Raw genomic sequence first — 23,672 nt, forward strand, 5'->3', positions numbered from 1 at the left:
TTAGAGCAGTCTTGCATCAGTGTTTAGTCAGTACTGGACCAATGTGGGACCCATCATTGTGCCAGCACTGGATCCGCATTAGGTTGTGTTGGATCAGTCCTGGGTCAGCGTTGGGCCAGTATAGGACCAGTACTGAGTCAACACTGACCAGCATTGAGCCAGTTATTGGATCAGTGTTGAGTCAGCATTGGATAAGTGTTGGGTCAGCGTTGGGCCAGCAGCAGGTTAGCACCAGGCGAGCGGCCCAGGCAGCCGGTGAGCTCATGAGCGGAGGCCACAGGTGTGCTGTTCACATTCCCATCATTAAGCAGGAGCTGGGCACTGATGGCTACTCGCCTTAGCCTCTCTGAGCTCACCGCAGCTGTCAAAATACATTACGGGTGCGAGTCCCCCACCCCACCCCAGCCTGCACCATAAAGCATGGAGTAATTACTCAGCTGGACAATGAGCACTGGTGCAGTCTGGAGCAGTGGGTAGAGATCCACATGCTACCTGTTCACCCATGAGATACGTCAAAGGCAGAAAGAGAGAGGGGGGATGTGTCTCTGCTGAGGTAAACTACTACAGTTGGTAATTTTCTCAAGGTCTGTGTCCATCAGTGAAATGAATTAATTATTGTGTGTGTGTGTGTGTGAGTGTGTGTGTGTGTGAGAGAGAGAGAGAGAGAGAGAGAGAGAGAGACTCAAAGCTAAATTAACGAATAAAGAATTAATGTGTTGTGTGTTAAGCACAATATAAAACAAAGGTTTGAAACAGGCAAAATGGCTTCAGCTGAAGTGGTTTAATAATAAAGCACTGTGTGCGTGCATGTGTGTGCACTTTGCTGTGTGCATTGTAAACGCTTGTTTAGAAGCCAAATGCAAATACAAGTGGCTGTGGGATGAGACACCTGTGCAAACTGCCATGTCACCAATGCAGAACATGTTGATTAGAGCTAAATGTACACACACGTGATCTTACACACACACACACACACACACACACACACACACACACACACACACACATAGAGCAGACCAATCTACACACTTTCTGCTCTTTAAGCTCTTCCACACTCAAATCCTGGGTTCATGAATATGGTTGGTCAAGGATCCTTAACATCCTTAACTTTAAACTGAATGCCACTTGCCGTTTGACTCTTGCTCACCATAAGCAGATTATACGTGTTTAAAAAAAAAGTCAAAAGCTCAATTTTCATTCAGCTTGACAATAAGCAAATGTTGCACGACTCGGGGTCACAGCGGAACGACCAAAGAGTCAGATGCCACCATGCAAAGTGTCTTGCTGCATTCAGAACCGCGCCCTCCTTACATGGGCCTGATGAAAGGACCTTCTCATGCAGGCCCTACACACAACCGGCCTCTCGACATTTCCGCCATGACCCACGCTTCTAGAATGACCACTCGGGAGAAAAGGTCGGTAGAAACGAGAGGATGAAAAGCAGCCCTTCATCCTTTGAATGTCCTTGAGAGAACATCTGCCCCTTTGACCTGCGGCGACCTCGAGGGCTGGCTGGACTCCGGTCCGGTATGGCGGGTGGAGCAGGACAGTGGTGTCTGTGTGTGATCGCGAAGGTTACTCTCTCTCTCTCTCACCCCGAGGGGACGGCTGGGGAGTGCACAGAGGCAAGGCGAGGCCAACAGACGTGTTTGGCTCCATCAATTACCCCCTCGGCTCTCGTCACGGGGCCCTGGCCCTGGCCCTGCTTTCATGGTGGGGGTCTTTCTCATGCCCCCCCACACCCTGCCCGTCCTTTTCTCTTGGGTTCCCCAGAGACCACACAGAGACCCCCACTGTTAGCGGCGAAATCCTCTCCCACACCCAGGTGCGGTGCAGACCTGTAACTTCAGAACAAGGGTGGAGATGATGGTGGTGGTGCTCGGCAAGAGAAGGGCATGTCACTGCCCGGTTCGCTCCCTTACTTGTTCTGATATTATATGCTGCGGTATCTGTGCGTCCGTTCAGGCTGGTTTCTCAGACAGAGGGGGAGGGATGAGGGGATGGAGAGACGTCTGGCCGTGAGCCTAGATAACCTCCTCTCCCCATCCATCTCTGTCCTTCACCACTGTTGCCAAAATGAAGATGCTGATATTCCAACCCCACTCTTCCAAATCACTGTCACTATTATAGCGTGTCCTCAGACGCGAGGCTCTCTCTCTCTGAGGGCTCTGCCAGATCTCCAGCAATCCAGAGCTGCTCTTGACAGTTTATCCTCCGCAGCCAGACCCTTCTCCCGCAGCCAGACCCATCTACCTGCCTGCCGGCCCCCTGGAGCTTCCCCCCTTCGCCCCTGTGTGGGGGCCATTACGCAGACCTGTGTCTTCTCCTCCCAAAAGGTAATTCCTGTCCTGACAGCACATGGCTGGGGGGCAGAGTTCTGGGAAGCATCATCGGGTACTTGTACAGTGCATTCCATACTCTCCTTATCTCCCCTCATTCTACTGGCACTCAGTGGTGAAACGCTGGTCCGCGTGTCTCTCCTTACTGAGGAGAGAGCTGGTTCATGTCTATCAGAGAGAAGAGTGGGTGGTGAATGTGTGTGTGTGTGTGTGTGTGTGTGTGTGTGTGTGTGTGTGTGTGTGTGTGTGTGTACATGCACATGTATTTGTGCAGTTCCTGGTCTGGACAGGAACTGGCAATGTGCCATTATCTGACAGCCAGCAGGCCCAGGTGCACAGCGCCCAGGTGTGTGTCTATGAATAACACAATGTGCAAGCGCAAACAGAGAGCAAGAGAGAAAGAAAGGGAGGAAAAACAGACAGAGGGAGAGAGACAGAGAGCAAGAGAGTGTGGGGAGAGAGGGAGAGAGAGAGATAGAAAGAGAACAAATGCAAATGGAGAGGGTTTGGTGTCAAGGCTCACCTGTTGAACACCTGCATTATTCAGTCCAGCAGAAAGCATAATGCACAACCACTAATCAAGATTTTAAGGGTCCTGGACTCTTCGCTGTTTATCCGACTCTGATCACGTCCCAGTCAAGGACGCTTACGCCGAAGATGAAGGTCCGCCCCTAAAACCAGCACTTCATATTAATCGTGTATCACTGTCTACTTTCATTTATGCATTCCATCTCCATTTCACCTTCCACCATTAAAAACACATCAGGGATTAGGGAGGCTATCAAAGTCCGTTATAGAGAGAGAAGTCCTTTAAGTCAGGCATTACCACACACCTCACAAAGCACAGAGGTGTTTTAATCCACACTCATAAGCCAATCCTGCAAACGCATTCACACATATTAAAACACAGGGCACTCAGCCCACATTTTTATTCAACCTACTGAGTCAGATTTTAATATTTCATATGAAACCTCGACGACTTGTTCCCTCTGAATGGCCTAATACACATATGGAATGACTGGGAATCCAATATCTGTTCAATTTGCACTCTTTCAGTGTTTTTGTAGTATTGCGTACTGGTAGTGACATGTGTGTAATTCAGCACTGCTACAATCCCTTTAATCACACTTGAGCTGAGCTGTCTTCATATAGGGGTATTACAGTGCAAGGTGTTTGGATATCATCGCACACAAACCATGGATTTACATAGAACTGGAAAATATATCATATTTATTATGTGTAGGAGAGATAGATCTTAGAGCTTACACATGCACCATTCTGCTGAAAATCTTAAAAACAGCTTTCATGATCATTGCTAATTGTGTATATGATGCATGTATTCTGATGTGCATCAGTCACAGAAGAACACTACAGATATGTCAAAGTCAACGTTATTTATATAGCGCTTTTTACAACACATGACACAAACGCAGCTCTGCAATCGTATGGGTCCAGATCCCTAATGAGCAAGCCAGAGGTGACAGTGGCAAGTAAAAAATCCCTATGATGGTGGGGATTAGGAAGAAACCTCGGGAGGACCAAGACTCAAAAGGGAACCCATCCTCCATTGGGCTGCCCGCTAGCAGAAGTCCGTATTTATAGTTCAAATATAGTTCTATAGTTATAGTTATAGTTCTAATTCCAGGCCAAGTAGTCACAGTTCAATGTAGATGGTGAGCCACATCCTCTTGTGGCAATGGCACTTCCAACCCCGCACCAGTACATCCACTGGCAAACCAGACCATCTCCTAGGTTCTTGTATGGAATCGTCTTTGGTAGAATCATGCAATCAAGATATAAAAGGTTGAGTTTGTGAACATCAATTTAAACACCCATCGATTTAAACAGACATATATAGCTCATGTGCCATTGATTAGCATGTGGCTCCGACAGGGTTACCTACAGCAGCATAACTAAAGGGAGGGGCCTGGAGGTGACCACAGTCATCAGGGCTCAGTGAGCCATTGCTTCACACCCAAGTCATTATCACAACTAGAGTGATCACATGACATGGCTGGATGACAGCATCAACATCTCAGATTACCAGAAGACTCAATGACTGGGGCCCCCTGAGCTGCACACCTTCACATGTAGAATATTAACTGAAGGCTTGATTAAATAGGGGAGTCTTAAGTCTAGATTTAACGATTGGAACTGTGTTAGAATGTCGAATTTGAGCTGGGAGGCTATTCTATAACTGAGGGGCTTTAAAGGAGAAAGGGGATATAAGAGGAAAAGGAATTCTGAAAGAATGGGCCAAGTAAGACAAATCAGAATAAGGTTTGAAGAGAGAATGTGAAACAGGGATACGTACAAACTGGCTGGTAGGTGCAGTATGAATCACCAGTTATGAAGCTATGTTCTAAATGACTGGGTTGTATATCACTGTTACGCCTGTAGGAGCTAAAAGAAAGGGAGTGGGTGAAAGAAGGAAAGAAAGAATTAAAGAAAGAAAGAAAGAAAAAGAAATGGATGAATTAAAGATTACATTTGAGAATTACCCTTGCCTGGACTCACCAGTGTCAGTCAGGCCTACAGGTGCCTGTAAACTCACACAGAGACTGTGCTTCACTGGAGCATATAGCCAACCCTCCCAACCCCTGAATACTGACCACACACACACACACACACACACACACACCTGCACCCACAAATGCACACAAAGCACTAAGATGGCTGAACAGTAACAGGTTTTCTTACGATAAACCATATTAACGATCATCTAGTCTGCTGAGACATGAACACAAAGAAACATATCAACCAAGGCTGGCTTTTGGAGTCCACAGAAGAGCAGAGAATGAGAACAAAAACTCCAAATGGCACAATCTACTTGTTAGTGTACTAGTGGAGCAAGTTCCACTGAGTGCTCAAAGCTAGAGTGAAAAGTCAGTAGTTTTGTTGTAATCTCCGAAAGAGAACCACACAGAGTATAGACATACAGGCACATGCATAAATGATACATGAAATAACATCTCCAACCTGTTCTTCACAGCAGACACACAGGGCTCTCTCTCTCTCTCTCTCTCTTTGTGGAGCTTATTGCACCTCTGAGGCTACACATCACTTCCTTTGTACCTGTCAAGGTGCACCAGGTGCCACATTATTTGTAATCCAAACACAATGTCGTTTCTGTAAGAATCATAGTCTCCTGTTAGGAACAAAATAGGATTCATGCGTGGAAAAGGGCACGTTTTCCCCATCCTTTGTTTCCAACGTGGTGTGTGGTCTATTTCTCCAACTGTCCGCTGTCTCACCCGCAATATGTCACATGACTGACAAATTTACTCACAACTGGTACATTTGACCCTCAGCTTGTGGTCCAAAAACAAGATCCACTCTAACCACCACCCTTATTCTGCCATTATTCCTCACAAGATGTACTTGGGACCTGCAGTACAAGATGTAATAAAACCTGGAAAAAAAGGTCATAAATACCCAAAACGGACAAACTGGACATACCGAGCAAAGTGTGACGCATCAGGGTGAGGTTGAGGACACGTTACGTGCACATGTTACACGTTTATGTGCACATGCACTGAACCTTTAGTTGCAAAGGTGATGACTAACCGATATCTCCCAATAAAGTTTGACACTGTAGATTTCTGACGATTATTGCAAAACTCGAAACCATCGGTTAAATACCGACGGACAAAAGAACCGACCGTGTAGCCCCAACGCTGGAAGTCTTCGTTTAGCGACAGTGCAGAAGCGTGATTATGATTCATCACTACCCAAACACTGGAGGACTGAGGGGGGGGGTAAGGTGGCGTGTGTGTGTGTGTGTGTGTGTGTGGGAAGGCCCCTCAGTGACACACCGAGGAAGGTGGAGCCTGATGCAAGTAATTACTCTGCCTGACTTACTTACACATGAGTAATGAGACCATGGTGGGCCGGCACAAGCGGTCCATTTGTCACCCGGAGCCACAGCACATCCCAACTCCACGCCGCCGAGGTCAAGCTAAACACCACCTCTCCAGCGCCTGATTAATTCCCGGGCAAAGACGTGGGAAGAAAATTCGATGGATCATTTCCAATTAGCTGAAGTCCCCGATACGGAACGGCCGCCAGGGTCACGGAACCTTTTGTACGTTGCATTAATTACCGCGCATAGCCGGGCACCGTGCTAGAATCTCATAACGGGCGAGGTCGGTGAAATCGATTTCGGTACTGCACTAAAGCCGCTGTAGATGGATAGGAGGGTCGGCTGATGCAGTCACGCGGAGCTATGCCTAGGAAAGATGGCGAGGTGAATCTGATGGCATGAAGACAGACGACGCAGTCGGCACTGTGCAGCTTTCGATAAAGAATTAATAGCAGCGATTAATCATGAACATCATACATATTGAGCGAGTAACGCTCCTTCTTGGCCTTTGGTTTGAATGTTTACTACTACTGCCGTCGGTGCAGGTCCGCCCTCATGCAGCCTACGCCAACAGGTCTTAGGTTAATGTTCGAGAAGTCAGGTTGATGCGGCACGCGAGGGTAGCACGTGTCCAGCTTGGCAGAGCCCTTTGCCGCCGAAATTCTGAACAAGTCAATACCACATTGATATTCAAGGGCCACCTCAGCGCCATTGTGAACGCGGCTCCAAACCAATCTCGGACAATGCCAGCACATTCACAAACGCGCACCCTGGCCGTAGCCACCGTAGAGGTGATTAGCAACGCCGTGCCGCTTTGCTCCGATAGGTTCAGGCTCCTACTGTTTGCTCACTATTGGCCACCTGTTGTTCCTAATGACTGTGGTAAGGGTGTGAATTTGAATTGCTCCCAGCTGTAGCACGGGGTTTGTGAACTAACACGGCCCGGCAGGCTGGAAGCGACACTGGTGGCGTTAGGCACGGGCAGGCTTGCCTCGTGTAGCTCAGATGCCAGGGGCCTGATGACCAAGGCCCATCCAGGACAGACGGTCCTTCAACCAGCCAACACTAGCACAGGTGGCCTTCTGGGAGGTCGCCCACTTCTAGAGCAGCCATGATGGCAGCTGAGACTCTCTCTCTCACTCTCTCTCTCTCTCTCTCTCTCTCTCTCCCACACTCACACAGTTATTCAGAAACAATGTAAGATTAAATATAAATGTGTTGTGAACAAGTTCATATAAAGACAAGACTAAGCTAGAACATGCTAGAACAGGACTAAGCTAGAGGCAAATATATATTAGGTTACATGTGACAGAAGTCGTCATTATCAATATCAGCATATTGTAACAAAGTTTATTTTTCTAGCAAGAGGGGGAAAAAGAAAGAAAAGTAAGAAAAAATGAAAAGAGGATTACAGTCAACAAGCATTATACAATGTTTCATTTTGATTGAACAGAGTCCCGCCGCAAAAGAACTTTCCTTCAAATCAAAAACGAGGTACAAAACATGTTTTGTTCGATTGAGCATCAATCCTTCAATTAATGATAACAGTGATCCTTCCCATGAAAACATGCACTGAGCCGCGTGACTCTAATCCTAACCAGAAGACACACACTTCATGCAGGGAATAATAAACCCTCTCCCACTCTCTGGAATGAAATAAGTCAGCTCTGAATGTTTGCACAAGTTCCAGTACGCAACGCAAAAAGAACCGTAAATTAATCTTGAATGTCATCAACCTTTATACAGCAAACCCCCCACCCACATGGCCCCTCCCCTCCACCATCCTCTCAAATGTGTGCGTGCGTGTGTCAGAAAACCATATAAGGGAAACCCAACAGCACTACAGTTCAGTGAGTAATAGGCAGCCAAGACTTTCATTTTCTTCAAACACCTTAGATTACACACACATACACACACACACATGAATGTCTTTTAACTTCACGACAAAGTTAGATGTCTTTTATTGCTACTTATTCATAGAAGCTGACAGATTTTAAGATGCTAATAAGATGAGCTAGGGTGACGACTCTGACAGAGATGGAGCCCTTCAGTATTCCACACACACACTCAATCAGCGGCTGCCTTGACTTCTTTAATCTCCTGAGCTGTGAGCTATAGGACCGCAGCCCCGGCTTTGTGGAGCAGAGAGCAGCAGCCGTGACTGTGTGCCTGACACAAGTGAGGGGAAACAAAACACAAACTCTAAAGCCACTTAGTTCTATTAGAATAGAAGTGCAGAAGACAGAGGAAGCCCTGGAATCATCATCGTGTGCCTTGAGCGAGCAGCTCCTTCTATACTGATCACAAAGAGGAAAGTATTTAACACGGCAAGACTCAGCCTTAGACCAAAAGGCAGAGTTGCATATGCCAACCTGGGTTATGAAACAGGTAGGAAAAGGTTACATAACAGTCGCAAAGGAGAGCATTAAAATGAAAAACAAGGGTTCACTTTTCGCATCATCTCTTTGAAAAAGGCCCTTTCTGGATACAGCAGGAGAAGAGGCCCTTGGCTCGTCAGCGTTCAGTTCTCAGATGTACTCTGCAGCCGTCTCCGTTGCCGTCGAGATCTCCGGCGGTCGTGAAGGGCATGGAGGGGTCAGGGTGTAGGAGAGAGCGATCCCCTGCTCCCCTGTGGGTGGAGGCACTGTCCCCAGCACGGCCCCGCTGCTCTCCGTCCCAAGCCCCACCCCGTGCGGGGGAGAAAGGGACGGGGGGGGGGGGGGGGGGGGGGCACGCCTCAGTCCACCTCCGTGTCCAGGTCCAGCTCCGTGCTGAGGTTGAGGTAGAAGAGGGCATACACAGCCAGGAGGAACGCCAGCACTGCTACGACAACAAGGACGGCGTCCTGCCACAGCAGAGGACAGAGAAGACTCATCAGTACATCTGGAGAGCACTCCAAACAGAGCACACATGGTGAACATCTGCAGTGCAGCGATAACCAACCTTTCCGCGACCGTGCCAGTGCCATTGATGAATACGAATGTAGCCATTCAGATGCGGCTAAGCTCTCTGCCTTTCTGCCAAGTATAAAGTCCTAGACTACAGGCACAAAACACTTAAGTGCACCTAATGTTTTTTAAGACATGCTTGAAAATGTTCGGTTGTGTCATGTGGTAAAATGTAAATGTTTTTTTTAATGTTTTGTGCTTTTTGTGCAGAGAATTTCCCAATCCTGAAGACACCCTGCATGTAACTGCAGAGTACAGTTAAGTTCACTAGCTATACTGATGTGAAGTACTCTCCAAGGAATTCTCAGAGCTTTTATAAAACAAGCTCATATGTTGGGCAAGAGAAAACTAAGACTAAAAGAGCCTAAAGTGAAATGTGGTAGTCCGTGATCATGTCACTGAAACAGCAGGTGTAAATGTGCTGACATGTAGTAAAGGCTTCTCCTCATTATCTTACATGCAAGCATGTATGAAAGCTAACACACAAGATTTACACAGATTTCACACATGGCCAGAGAATCTCATTAGCCCCAATAAATGTCTTTATTCTTTAAAACTTTTTTGGAGCATAATGTCAAGGTTATGCCGATGATAGCAGCAGGAGCAAAGTTCAAACCTGAACGGTTTTAAAACTTTAGTCATTACATTGCAGGGTGAATTATAATCTCATCAACCACGGTTTCATTAAGTGCAAATGTGTGGCAAAAATTATTTAGCAAAGCAACTGATCATCTTGATAACTTAGTAACATTTCTAAAGAAATCTGAAGTAATTCAGGAGACTTTTATCGTAGGACCAAGTGTAATGAAGACAGTTCACAAAAACATGGTGCACAATGACAGAAATGGAACTCGTACACTGCAGAGTTTGATGGGGTTTTTAAATGAATAACTGTTGACTCAAATTCTCTGATTAGTACTGCTGGGTATTTAGTGCTGCCTTGCCTGGTCCACTGTTGGATCTCAAATCAAACGAAACATCTGACTTTGAAACAATAGTCTTAATCAAAGAGCGGCTCTGCTGTTAGGTGGATGTTTAAATAATTCAGTGTAATTATCCCACACATCCCAGGCATCTTTGCCACAGAGATCTGACGGATACGGCAAGAGAGACAGAGACACTGAAGATCACATTTCAGGTGAGATACATTCCCTCCCCCTCCACCAAGGGCACACGTAGAAATCCATCTATCCTACACACACACACACACACACACACACACACACACCCGATTTTGCCAACTGTTTGGTCTTTGCCTCCAAACCTCCGATGCAAAGTCCAATACAAAGAGCAACGCAAAGTCCACGCATTACAGGTCTGTGTACTTGACCAAGACTACATCAAATAAGCTGTGATTCTTCAGCTACAGTAGAGGGCTTGTAGCGTATGACTCACCTAAATACAATTCAAAGGCAAACGATGTTTCCAAGATTAAACGCTTCTGTTGAAACAGATGGAAACAATATCTGGCATGTTTGCAATTCTTGAGGCGACTACAATTGTAATGTTAAACCACTCATGGCTAACACACACGCGCTAATAATAATTCTGTCTCTTAATAGGGGCTCAGGGGTATTTAAAGCTGGGAGGGGTATTAAAAAGTCCTGACTATGACGGCCGTGACTATTTGGACTTAGCAGACACTGCCACTGTGGTCGGGCCCATCCTTATTAGCAGCGCTGACTGCCCACCGCATTTATCTCAGTCCAGCCAGGCTGTGTCGGCTCTAATTGGAAAAGTTTTACATTTCATGCACTTTAGCTTCAGTTCTTCAACCCCACGTTGCTTTACCTCTCAATTAACCAGCTTGTGCAGAGGCATAATTGCAGCTGCATCAAAGGGGTGTTTGGTTCATCTCATATCTGCCTCTCGTGAAATGCTTTAGCAATGCTGCCCTCACCTGAAGAACAAAGTAACCAAAGACACTAAAGTTTAGCCTATAGCTCGGAAATCTAATTATATTTACATTTGTAAATACAGAAGCACTGCTATAGTGGATGATGGCAGCATAGATGCACATGTATGAAGAATATCAATTAAGGTTCTCTCTATTCCCTGTGAATGTCAAATGAACATGACAGAGAACTCTGGGATACCACCGACCACAGCATGCGACATACCAGCAACAGCTGTGGTCTGATCAGAGCGTCTTCCCCAGTCATATGGCAACAGGCCAACAATTCATACATACACACACACATGCACACGCGCGCGCACACACACACACACACACACACACACACACACACACACACACACACACACACACATCATCATCCGTTTTGTCATCTTTAGATCTCCTGGGCTTTCCTGTCTCTGGGTCTCATTGTATTTCCTCGTGCGTGCTCATACGGCATTAACATGCACCCTCTCCGTCTATAAATCCATTATCATCCGAACTTCAGTTTCACGGTCATATGCTGGTATAAAGGACAGGCTGCCAACACCACTCGCCAACAGAAACAATGATTCTAAGATTTACTCTCTGCTAAATGTCTGTGTGGTTCCCTCAGCACACACTCGCTAGCGGGCCAAGGTGTGCTGCATGCTAGCCCCACTGGCAGTGACTGGCTGGTGGGCTACAGGTTGTTTTGTGAGTGCAGCACAATAGCAAACCTCCACACGCATAGCCGGCCAGCGCTCATAATGCGTCAGGCGTTGAGAGGAGGAGAAGAGGGCCGGCCCTGGCCCCCCGTGCTACCCAAGAAGGGGTCCCAACTGCCCTTCACACACCCCATACAATACAATACAATACAATACAACACACAGAGTGCCACACAAGCGGGACCCCGCACGAGGTGTCGGGGATAGATTATACCCCATTTTGACTAATATAATACAATCATATGGGTTGAATGGGATGTAGAAATGAAACGAAGGCAAACTCTTCAATCAAAAGGGACATTATACATTTTTTTTTGCTGCAATCTTGTGTTGGAATGCAAACCAAAGAGGGAAACGGGCGGAACCGCTGGGCCTGTGGCTGTTTAGCATTCAGCGCCAGGGCCATGTCAGCACCCTGTTCTCCAGGCCAGTCGGTCTAGGACCAGGAGGCAGCCAGTACCTCTCCTATGTGCCAGGCTGTGCCATCCACTGAGCCTGGCACAAGGGCGGAGAGCGGTGCCCACAGCAGGTGGCTCGTCGCCCGACGCCTCCCCATTCCGGCAGGCAAAATCCCAGCTCACCAACTGGTCAGTGCATGGAGAACAGAAGCTAGTGGGGGCTGCCAACCGTCGGGAGGCCCCGGCGCCCTGTAGGGCCCCACCATCCTGCCTGTCCAACCCCGGTAAACCCCCCCCCCACCCCACCCCCCCAACGCCACCCTGACCCACCTCCTCGCTCCGCCCCACCCCAGTTCACTCCACCCTGCCCACATTGCACTGCAAGCGCAGCTGGAACAGAAACGGACCACAGCACTGCACGACAGACGGGATAGAGAGACAGAAACGGACCACAGCACTGCACGACAGACGGGATAGAGAGACAGAAACGGAAAAAGAGACGTGAATAGGATGTGAAATAGCAAAAAGAAAGGTTGAGTTAGAAGAAGAGTAGAGAGGGAGGAGAAGAGAGAGGGAGACACGCACCGCTCCGCGGAGGAGTGATCACAGACCGCGAGAAAACCTGCCAAGCACATGTACTGAGGGAACGGCCAATGGAAATACAAGTGGAGTGGTCAGAGGAACCTGGCCTGGAGATGGAAGCCGGGGGAGACGTAGCACAGAGCAGCCCAGGGCCTCCAGCACCAGCCAGCCAGAGAAGAAAAGTGTGGTCCACAGGACTCCATAACTCAGCAGTCAGTCCAACACAAACAAACTGCACTCTGTGTTCCTCCAAAACTTTCCTAGGCATTGAGGAAAAGCTGACATTCATAGGCAGGACACAAATAAACGACAGACGTCCTGCAACAGCACAATCGTTTCACCTTCATGGTTTAATTGAGTACCTGCAGAAAGGATCTTCAATGGACCATAAACCGAACGTAATGTTCAGCTGCTTTTACACGTTGTTGCCAAAGGTAAACGTAACACAAATTTTAGAAAAACTATTAATCTTTCAAGGCTTAACCCCCATTAATGACTTTATGAGAGCTCATCAATGAAGGCACACTGCAGCAATTACAATCACAAATGTTTGACCTTCACGAGTGACCCGCTCTTAGTAAACTAAATCACTTCACTCCTGTGGCAGCTTTTACAAACCACATCACTCTAAAGTGCATGTTCACGAATGTAACAGCCCGGTTCTGTTGAATCCTGCTTCATGTAAGATTGCTGTTGTTGTTTAGCGTCCGGTTGCCGTCATCCACACCCGATTACGACGGCACGCGTGATAATTTTGGAGGGGAACTGCTGGAACCTGGGAACGAGACATAGCCCTCGATTTCCTTCAAACGTGCGTTTTAAAAGTGACGTAAGGAGAAGGGGAGACGTGAGAGACCCGTGTGCTTTCAAACTCCGCATCTTTGGTTTGTGACAGGCGAAGGCTGAGACAGAAAAGCCCCTCACTCCTTTGAGAGTCAAGCACTAGCTTACCTTCACACCCGTATGCTGGAGCTGCTTGGATTGCTCTCAGGTTTTTTGAATAATGTGTTGGTGTGGGTGTGGGTGTTGGAGCTGGGAGATGAGAGGAGGAGGCATCAGCTGGGACACTGGGGGAGTTAACGAGCAGAACCGGCAGCTCACCCTGATTCCCGGAGCGCTTCTCTTCGCCTCCGCCTTCAGGCGAGTGGCTCGCAGAGCCGGCTTGGTTTTCTTATAATCCTGCTTTCCTGAGACAGACGACAGACGAAACACACACACACACACACACACACACACCACTTCTGTTACCTCCAAGGCTCCGTAAGAGCAGTCTTGTTTACTCTTTTTGCTCATGGTTATTTAAAACTCCAAAATTAGCAGTAATTATTCATTCAGTCAGAAGATGCTACACTTCACACAAGGCTTTCAAAACTCTTTAATAACGTTGAAATAAAACAACATACATTTGCTATTGTCTTCATTAACGTTTGATTAGGAATCATTAGGCTAATGGATTTTGTTAAAGCATGCTTCTTTGGCCCAAATACATTTGTGTGGATTTACTTTAATAAAATATTTGTAAACAGAACACCATTTTGCAGGAAAGCTGTTCTAATATGTTGTAGTATTTCCTAGAAGCCCATATTATTAATAAGCATTTTAATTCATAAATATATGCACTCAGACACATGCTCATAATTTCTGATGCATGTTCGTAGTTGTGATTTCTCACCTAAGCAGCAGTTATATGCAACACTGTGGGCTGCGAGGTGCAGGGGCCACCTGGCTGAGTGTGAGTGTGGGTTAGAGTGCTCGCCCGTGTTGTGTGTGTGTGTGCGTCTGTGGCGGTCGTGTGCGTAATGAGAAGCAAACAGACGAAGGGAAAATGAAAGAAGTGGGAAGGCAACAGCTTGGTGAGACGCGCGATGAGGAAGGGCGGGGTGCCCTCAGACGCCACAGCCGCCTCGGGGGCAGGCTCAAGGTGCCCCAGAGGGCCGCAGACATGCTGGGGCCAGTTCAGGTGCAACTCCTGCCTCATTAGGGCTCATTTACATGGAGGAGGGGGGGTGGAAAGGAGGGGGGGAGGGGGGTTTGGTGGGAGCGGCCTGATTCGTCTAAAGCAGCTTGCTGCTGGACTGACTGCTCTCAGACACCCATACTGCAATGTGGCCCCTCTCCAGGGTCACACGGGTCTCTCCTACCATAAGGTGCACTCTCAGGGTCAGCCAAGGGGTGAGGGGACGGGGTAGACACACTGCTGCCCTATTCCTGCCCAGCGGTATGGAAACGAATGCTTCCAGAACAGGCAGGGTCACGTGGATCTGTAGCAACCTCACCTGTGATGGGGGAATCTAGGAACTAGAAGATCTAGGAGATGCCCCTGGGAACCCTCACTACGAGCTCATGGAGAAGAAGCCAGGATCAAAGGGTCTGGTTGGTGCTAAGGTCTGGCAGGAGCTCCCTCATGAAAGGATTTGACTTTTTAATTATTACAGTAAAACCCTCCAGGCCAAAATGAGAAAAACAAAGAGACAACAATCAACATGTTCTGTTAACAAACATTCAGAATGACTTAAATTTAGCGATGTAGTTTTGACATTTTTAATACGGTACACTAGCACATCGGTAGAGCTCTAGAATAACCTGCTACCATACCGCAAATCCATAAAAACATGATTATTCCAGCTTTAAAGCCCTTAGCCTATCCCTTGTGAGCCACGCACCACCCGTCACGCTGAGCCCTCGTTCTGAAAGCCCACAGCCGTTCACTCTCACACCTGCAGCGACTGTACACAGCGTAGAAGGCAAATCTCGTTTTGTTCACAGCCGATGGGGAGAGATTATTTGTACGTCTTATTTTTGCAGAAACTTTCTGTCGTGGTGCACAGCCACAACACAAACAGACTCAACCATCTGTTCCATATGAATAGTTAATTGTAACCAAATCAAAGTAATTGCTCTGAGAATGTGGATAAATTGTTTATACAGTGAGACTTTGCGTCTTTGCTAGTGCACCGACTTAGGCGTTTTCTTCGAGGCCTTCTTTTGTGTACTTAGTCGCGACAACCGTGGCCTGCCACCCCCTGTGGTCAACGTGTTCCCGTCCTTCATCTAAACCAGTCTTTACCTCTGACCACACCTGCCATCTTTATCCAGGCTATAGCTGAACAGCACGCCACTACGTCTTTGGACGAGAATGGCTAGGCAACTTTGGTTACATTGCTGTCAGCCAGGAAGAGAGCCCAGGATGTTCCGATGGGGTAATGTGTGTCACTCAAAAGGTGATTTTAGTCCAGCTAACCCATCACACCGTCAGAGAGACGCCCAGTCCAGCTCATCTCCATCCCTGTCAAGATGCCCTGGAAATTGCCGTAACAGAAGGGAAGCACCACTTCCAGTGTTGGATGAAGTGCTGTGCAATTTTTACTGCTTTTGTCCCACTTTAAAAAGCCAAGTTCCCATGTATTCTGGGAAAAAAAGAAAAAAAAACAGGATGGGTGCACACTTTGTGTGCAGCGGTGACCAAATATACACTTAGTGTGAGTGGAAGGGGGGGGGGGGGGGGGGGGAATAGGCAATCAAGACCTTGGAAATAAGACAGGTGCACAAAGCAGAAAGACGCTGGGCCATGCAGCCAGCTCTCACACAGAGAACAGCAGCATGGAGCAGGACGGCCTTCATGACTGGGCCGTGGGCAACGTTGGTCAAAATTAAAGTTAAAAGCAGTGTGATGCGTGATTGGAGAGGACAGACCTGAATCCTGGCTCAGGGCCAAAGAGTGCTGGCAACTGTGGCAGTGTGGTGACAGCCCATTGAGAAGAGAGAGAGAGAGAGAAAGAGACAGACAGATAGAGACAAAGACTTAGCCCTAGACAGAGAGGAAAAGGAGGGGGGAGAGAAAAGAAAGAGACTGAGAGGAAAAAAAATAGGAGGAAAGAGAGATGGGAAAATGGATAGAGGAAGAGGGAGAAAGAGAGAGGCAGAATACTGACATCATCCATCATCAGAAGGCAGCACTGCAGGCTGACTCTCACCACACGAGAACCATTTGGCCCCTGTCTCTCACATCACATCACCAGACCTTCAGCACAGCAGAGGGGAAAAACACACACACAAACATACAAGCCGAACTGCCCCGTGAAGAGTTGAGCGTAAACACTGGGAGGAGAGAGCAGGAAACGCTGGCCTGTGGGACAGAGAGACCAGCCAGCGGCGTGCGGGGTCATTGCTTCTCCAGCCCGATGACCACACACACGTGCAATAGTGGTCCCACTGCTGGGTGACTGCACTCCACACTCCATTATAAGGAGTAATGATAGTATTTAAGGACAGTGTGTCAACATCAAAATGCTCGACATCACAAAAGCTCACCCACTGGAAAAAAAAAAAGCAAAACCTGACAGGATATAAATTACCTTCCAATTACGATTTCAAATTACGATGTGTATTCTTCCTTTTGTGCTGCTCTCTCCTATTTTAGGGGACTTTTCTTTTTTGTTAAACAGCGATTCACTGAAATTAGCTGACAGAGGCGCTTTTCAAGGCAACTGAATCGAGGAGGGGGTAGTAGTTATGTCTTTGAATTGATGAGATGAAAAAGATGGGAAACAAAATAGAATATGGCTGAGATTCAGAGAATTCAGCAGGGGTTCAGCTTGTTATGTTTCCTCCACAGTCTTGCAACAGAGCCACAGCGAGAAGAGGTAACAGTGCACTCCCAGCTAAATAAAGCCGCTCAGGAGTGCGAAGTGAGCTCACGTAAAACTAAGCACGTGAGACAGGTGCCTTCAGCCCAAGACAACAGCTTGAGTTGCATTGTACACAATATCAGGAATACAGTGACCCAATGACCTCAGTTAAGCAACAGCATGCAGAAAAGAAAAAAAAAAAACGACAAAAAAAAAAAACATACAGTCCCCTTTGCACTTAATTAGAGCTCAACCACATGGTGAATCAGCCACCTCCACATGACATGTTAAATAGTTGTTTGATTTATATGTGTTGCAGTGGGTCAGCATTCATGCAATATTTCTTGTGAAGCGAGGGTGAAAAGGTCAAAACGTGTGCAACGCAATATGAAAACTGCTGGTAATGCCTGGCGCCATTTGCAGAGCGGGTCGGGGTAACACAACCCTGTGCAAACCACTTGCCACGACTAGTGTCTCACATATTAACGTGAAGGGTCATGTGTGGTTTTGGCCAGTACTTTCACTCAGAAAGACCGAGTCTTACGTACGACTCCGTCTTCCCGCCATGTTTTATTCAAGTCTACAGAAAGAAAAAAAATGAAACAAACAAAACAACAGGAAAGAAAACTAAAGAAGGCTTCTTTTCCATTTTCTCTTTAATAAAAAAATAGGGAGTATTTCACGAATTCACAAAGATTCACATTTTAGTTTGTTGAACCAAAGCGGGACGCGTGGGAGAGGGGAGCCTCACCGATCTGTTTGCGGTACTGATCGACCGGCAGCCTGGCGGTATTTGCTTCCTTCTTCCCCATCGTTTCCTGTGGAAGAAAAAAACCCCAGAAGATATGAGGACAGAGCAACAGAGTGATGGGGCCCTGACCTTCTGTTCAAATGGCAAACTACACTGCAGTATTCAGGGGATAGTGGGTTTGTAAGGTGCCATTTCAAACTCCCATGAATCTAAAGTTTTACCCATAATAATCGAGTCATGTGAATCAAAGAAATTCAGTCATGCAATGTAATCATGTCTTCAAGACAACATAAATATACAATTCATACAATACACTGTACAATAAATGTATATGAAATAGTTCCTTGAAAAAACATTTTCTAAATGGTGGCATCAATGTTTACAAAAACAAGTATTAAAGAAGGAACAGGAAGATGAATTTAAAAAGTAAAAAAATTACATCAAACATATTCTTATAATATCCAATGAGCTACTAATTACAGTGTCCAACCAATCTTCCTATGTTATCTATTGCTAATTACCACAAGCAATAAGAGAGTAGCTTAAATGTAAGGAAAAGTATTCCATCCTTACAGAAACCCAGAGCACAACCCTGAAATGCCCAACACACTGATCAGGATGCTCACAGCGTGCGCGCACACACCCACACCCACACCCACACACACACACACACACTTGTTAGAGAGCTCATTTGTATATGGCAGCCTTGTACAATATCAATATTGCAAAGGTCAATGTTGTCATAATGATTAACAAATAATACAGTGGGCAACCCTTTGTACTATGCAGTTTTAATTTGCCCCTATGACACCGGTGTTGGTTGTTTACAGGATTTCTATAATTGTTTTTTTAATGAAACATGCAGTTGGTCTGGTCAGTGTGTCTAGCAGTACTGACAATAATCATGATATGCTAAGAAAGGCATGTTGTGACAATCACAATAAGGGTAACCTACTGTCATAATAACAAATCCATTTAAAGTTTACTTTTCACATTGAGACAGAGTTGCCCCTGAAAGACCTGCAGCCATTTTGACAATCACATTTCCAGTAAAGGAATGTTCATACTTTACACCAGCATTTGATCCACATCTCTCCATTTCCATAGCAACATAGCAACTGACAAAGAAGCATAATCAGCCATCCATACTTACTTGACTTAGCCTATTTGTTTGGAGGGACTCGCACTCTCTCTCCCTCTCTCTCTCTCTATATATTTATTTTTTGACATTCTCAAGAGCCTCAGCACCCAATTCTCTTGTGAGTCTGAAAGAGAAGCTTCTATTAAGATTCAACCCCTACACCTCACTATAGTATTTTCAATCAATACTCTTCCCTTTGTTACAGATTGGGAAAAAGCAAGCATGAGCCAAAGGGCAGGTTTGTGTTTCTGATGATGCGTAGACCTCTCTGACCCACTCTCTCCCTGCGAAATCAAGCGGCAGACCTCTGGCCTGCTCCGCTTTGAATCATAAGCTGGAGATCTCCCGAGGAGGCACGGGGAGGCTCACTGGTAAGAGCTCCATCATAGCGATTAGCATTACGATGAGCAGCAGAGCCGCTCGAGGTGCACGGATGCGGAGCATCGCGCGGCCGGATTTAGCCCGTTCACAAAGGCCAAGCCGTCGAAGCTAATAGCTCCCCTGCGACTGCCTATGTGAAATACACCCTGGCTCAGTATGTCTTTAATCTCCACGCCGAGGTGATGTAATTACAACGTGTCGGCGTGTGACAAAAACAGCAAAGGCATGAGTGACTTTCCCCAAAGACAACAGAGGAAGAGGGCTATTCTAATGCTTACACACCATGCTCACAGCGGAGCCCTGGGACACGGCTCCCCTATGACCAAACACTTACACTCCAAAGCACTGTGACCAATGTAGGAAGTAGACAAGGGGTGCTAAACAGCCCGGCACCTCAGGCACTGTTCTGCTAAAGACTCAACTAGGGGCAGGGAAGTAAAGAGGGTGACCGTCCACTTCACTGAATGCAGCTCTCATAATGATCATACACGACTCTTCTCTGCTGAAGAACACTTTGTCCATGAGAGTTTACTCATACAAACGAGCCAGGTTGAAAATTCCAATGTCTTCTGCTAATAACTACTTTGAAATACTGCCATAGAGCTCGCACATTCAAAAACTGTCTCTGACCCCAGTAATACATGAAGTGATAAGGGTGTGCAAGCAAAGGAGATGTGGACGATGCATAAATAAGGCCAGAGTTAGCCACAGGCTGTGTACGCTGATGCTTTGAAGACTTACGCTTTGAAAGCTGAATCTTTTTAATGCTGCCCCACTACAAAGGTTTCAAAGTGAACGAGATTCAAGATTAAAATGTGCACCTCGGGCACCTTATAAAAAAAAAAGAACTTTTACATTCTCTTGCAACCAGATATTCAGTGCAATGAAAGCTATAATGGGTTAGGTTACATGAACATGGCACTTTGTCCTGGAATTTTGTTTACATGACCTTTCCTGGTGATTCTGAGGATTCACTGATCGATAAAGCCTGGCCATTAGACAAACGGCAGACTGTTTCAAGGATAGGGCTTACATGGTTTAAAAGAAAGTAAAATAGAGTAGAAAGTGCAATTCTGAGGTCAGTTACATTTCAATAACTGATAAGCTGTCTGACTAATTTAATATGTAGATACATTTTAAAACTGCCAAAAGTCTGCAACTCAGCATGCAACTTTGTGTTTAAAAGCGAAATGTGTCATTCTGGGCCTATATTTTGAATGGTTTAGTTGGCCAGAAACGTACAAACGTGACACAGCAGCCGTATGCGATGCCCTTCACTAAAAGAAAGCATGCCACGTTAGTACCGGAGAGGATTTACTTCCGAAACAGCCTTGAACACCCTAAACGCGTGGACAACGTAAGTGCCACGTACCTATCTGTTTCAACACGTCAGCTCGTTTAGGATATCCCGACAGTTTCATAACTGGCACCAAATCTATCCATTCACGACACAGCGCTAATAAAACTGACCAATCAACGTATCGAAACGACGGACATTATATTAACGTTGCTAAGCATTCCAGTACTAGTTGTCATACATTTGTTAACGGACAAAAAAAAACACGCGAATTCGTTGTTATTAATCGAATATCTTATGTTCACATTCATACACACATCATTAGAGTTTGCAAAATAGAAATATTCCATTACCTTACTAGACAGGATAAAAAAGAAGAATATATTCTCTAGCTATCTTATTTCCTGGTTCAATCCTCAAAACCTTTAGTTTGAGTGTCACTCTAGCCAATCAGCGGCGTCTGCCCGCCCACTGAGTTCTTCAAGCTACAGTGTTGAAAACAAAGCTAAGCCCTGTGGTAGTAATGTACTGACGCTTGGTAGGCCAATTAAAAGTGTTAAGAGATATTTTTAATATAATAAATGTGAATAAAAATGTAATAAATTATTCGCCTGGCATGCATGTCGTCCGGATGATACTGGGTAATTATGAGGCCTGGGGGGAAATGACGTTAGCAAACCTTGAGGAACCCTAAATGGTTTCAATCACAATCTAAGTGCGTAAGACACTGAGATAGATCTGCGCTTGTCTCCTTCCCTTTCCTGTTTCATTATTTTCCAGCAATTTACATTTTCTTTTGTGTTGAAATTTGTCTGCATAAATGCATGGAGTCTTATTGCTGCCTGGGGCAACGTGGATCACAGAGGGCTCGCCGCAGTTTGCAACTTATTGAAGTTAAAAATGATTTTCTGCTCTATAGTGGGCAGCTGATTTCTGAGCAGCTCAGCAGCATCTAATAGATGTAAACTGCTTATAATGGGTCTGTATAAAGTGTTTTTTTTCTCTGTGGCGCACACTGATATTGAACACTTTAGCACCAATTTTGATGTGAGGACATTGCTAAAGACATTTGTAGATGATTCTCTGCTGTCCTTTGCTGTCCTCCAAAATATTGTCCAGATGTGATTTTAGTGTGACTAGTGCAGCAGCAAGTAACTTTCACTTAAAAATAATCAGTGATTGTGCCTTTACTGTACAACAGGCTTCTAATTGGAGTTAAAATACTTAAAATTTTATATTAGTTTAATCAGGTCTGTTGGGAATTTGACAATATATTCATTATAACCTGTAAGGTGTCCATTTAAACAAAGCTGCTACTCCAACAATACCTAAATACTGCATGCATTTAGACCATTTGACAGTTTAATTATGCTATATGTTATTTACAGTACATTGACAAATTGATATTTCATCTGGATTAATTGTTCCTCACAATGAGTGATATCTAAACTGTCAGTAGCAGGCCCTGAAAAAACGCTTAATTATTTTCTTGATAAGTGAAAGAGTAGCTACGTGACTGCACACTCCATGTCTGCAGCGCAGAGAAGCTTTCGTACGGTGTTCTACTGATGCTCTGTCCTCCACACTAATGTAGAGTGCTCTCATTTCCACCCCAAAGTTACTGGTTCAGGGAGTGATGTTCTAACACATCCTGCTGTTTAATATTCTTATCTCCTCCCCGTGGCATGCCTTACGTCCACGCTGAATTCCCCAGCTCTATCGCAGTGCTACAGAGGTCCCTTGCTGACAAAACCGTGTAAGCACAGATAGCTGCAAAATGAATTTGTACTCATGAGATGCACTGGCTTATAAACTGCCTCTCCGCTGATAACTGCTTATCTGACCATAAAATTTGTCCATTTCACTTTGCTCATTATCAGTGTGCTGGGATGAAATGCACGGCTCTGAGTGCATCCGTGGCAGAAAGCACCCAGATGCATGGCTGACTTCATAATGCTTTTTGTGTATCCGAACCCCAATTGTAATATAACATTATCAAAGATAATTAATCAGACGTAATTTTCAAACTTTATTTAGAAACTGTAAAATATGATAAAAATAAGAATGCATGTTTTTACAATAGTAAAATTGCACAATAGAATAATAATACCTGGTGTGTGAGGTTTTTTTCTTCTTCTTTGTGAATCGTATCTGGAGATTTCAGGCTTCCTGACTGACCTAACTCTGACACTAGCAAACTGTGAAATTTCAATCCAGAACCCCAGGTCAATGAAATGTGAAACTCTTGCTTGGGCTTTTCTCAAAAAAAGTACCATTATTCATGGTTCAGGAAACCTTCCATGACCTGAGAAAGTTATTAAATTAAACCATGTAAAAAGGAGCATGTGTTTCTGTGTTCACTGTGCTTTGTCACAGCGATGATGCACCTCAGAAAAGTCCCACAGCTTTAAAGTTACAATTTTCTTAATATGTAGATCCTATATGAAATACATGTTTAAATAATACTGTCATAAATGTAGTTATATGGAGTCATTATATATTACCCCAAAGATTCTCATCAGTAGTACCTATATATGGTATCAAGGTGGCTATGACTACTCGTGGTGCAGTGTCTCTAAACAGCCCTGGTGCATTACAGCAGGATCAAATGCTTCTCTGTAATGGAGTGACACTTTATCCGTCTGTGGAAGGTAAGTGAGTGTGCTTACCACCCCACTCCACTTCACCCCCACCCCCACGTGGCTGTCCTTCAGCTGTGGAGGCCAGCTCCTCTGAGATCC

At 45.7% G+C, this 23,672-nt stretch overlaps 1 protein-coding gene across 3 annotated transcripts; it reads right to left on the reverse strand.

Moving 5' to 3' along the window:
* Positions 1 to 8,127: 8,127 nt before the first annotated feature.
* On the reverse strand, positions 8,128 to 21,398 carry triqk (triple QxxK/R motif containing). Of its 3 annotated transcripts, none has more exons than XM_077008563.1 (4): positions 21,285 to 21,398; positions 18,113 to 18,179; positions 13,835 to 13,920; positions 8,128 to 9,046 (listed from the first exon to the last, which is right to left on the reverse strand). In XM_077008563.1, the coding sequence occupies exons 2-4, from the start codon at positions 18,171 to 18,173 to the stop codon at positions 8,939 to 8,941; spliced, it is 255 nt and encodes an 84-aa protein (XP_076864678.1). In that variant the 5' UTR covers positions 18,174 to 18,179; positions 21,285 to 21,398; the 3' UTR covers positions 8,128 to 8,938. The 3 variants fall into 3 exon arrangements, with proteins under 3 accessions (XP_076864678.1, XP_076864679.1, XP_076864680.1); XM_077008564.1 differs by lacking the exon at positions 21,285 to 21,398 and adding an exon at positions 21,007 to 21,090; XM_077008565.1 differs by lacking the exon at positions 21,285 to 21,398 and adding an exon at positions 20,376 to 20,443.
* Between the last annotated feature and the right edge of the window lie 2,274 nt (positions 21,399 to 23,672).

This window comes from Brachyhypopomus gauderio, chromosome 6, assembly GCF_052324685.1.
Source record: "Brachyhypopomus gauderio isolate BG-103 chromosome 6, BGAUD_0.2, whole genome shotgun sequence".
NCBI classification, from domain to species: Eukaryota; Metazoa; Chordata; class Actinopteri; order Gymnotiformes; family Hypopomidae; genus Brachyhypopomus; species Brachyhypopomus gauderio.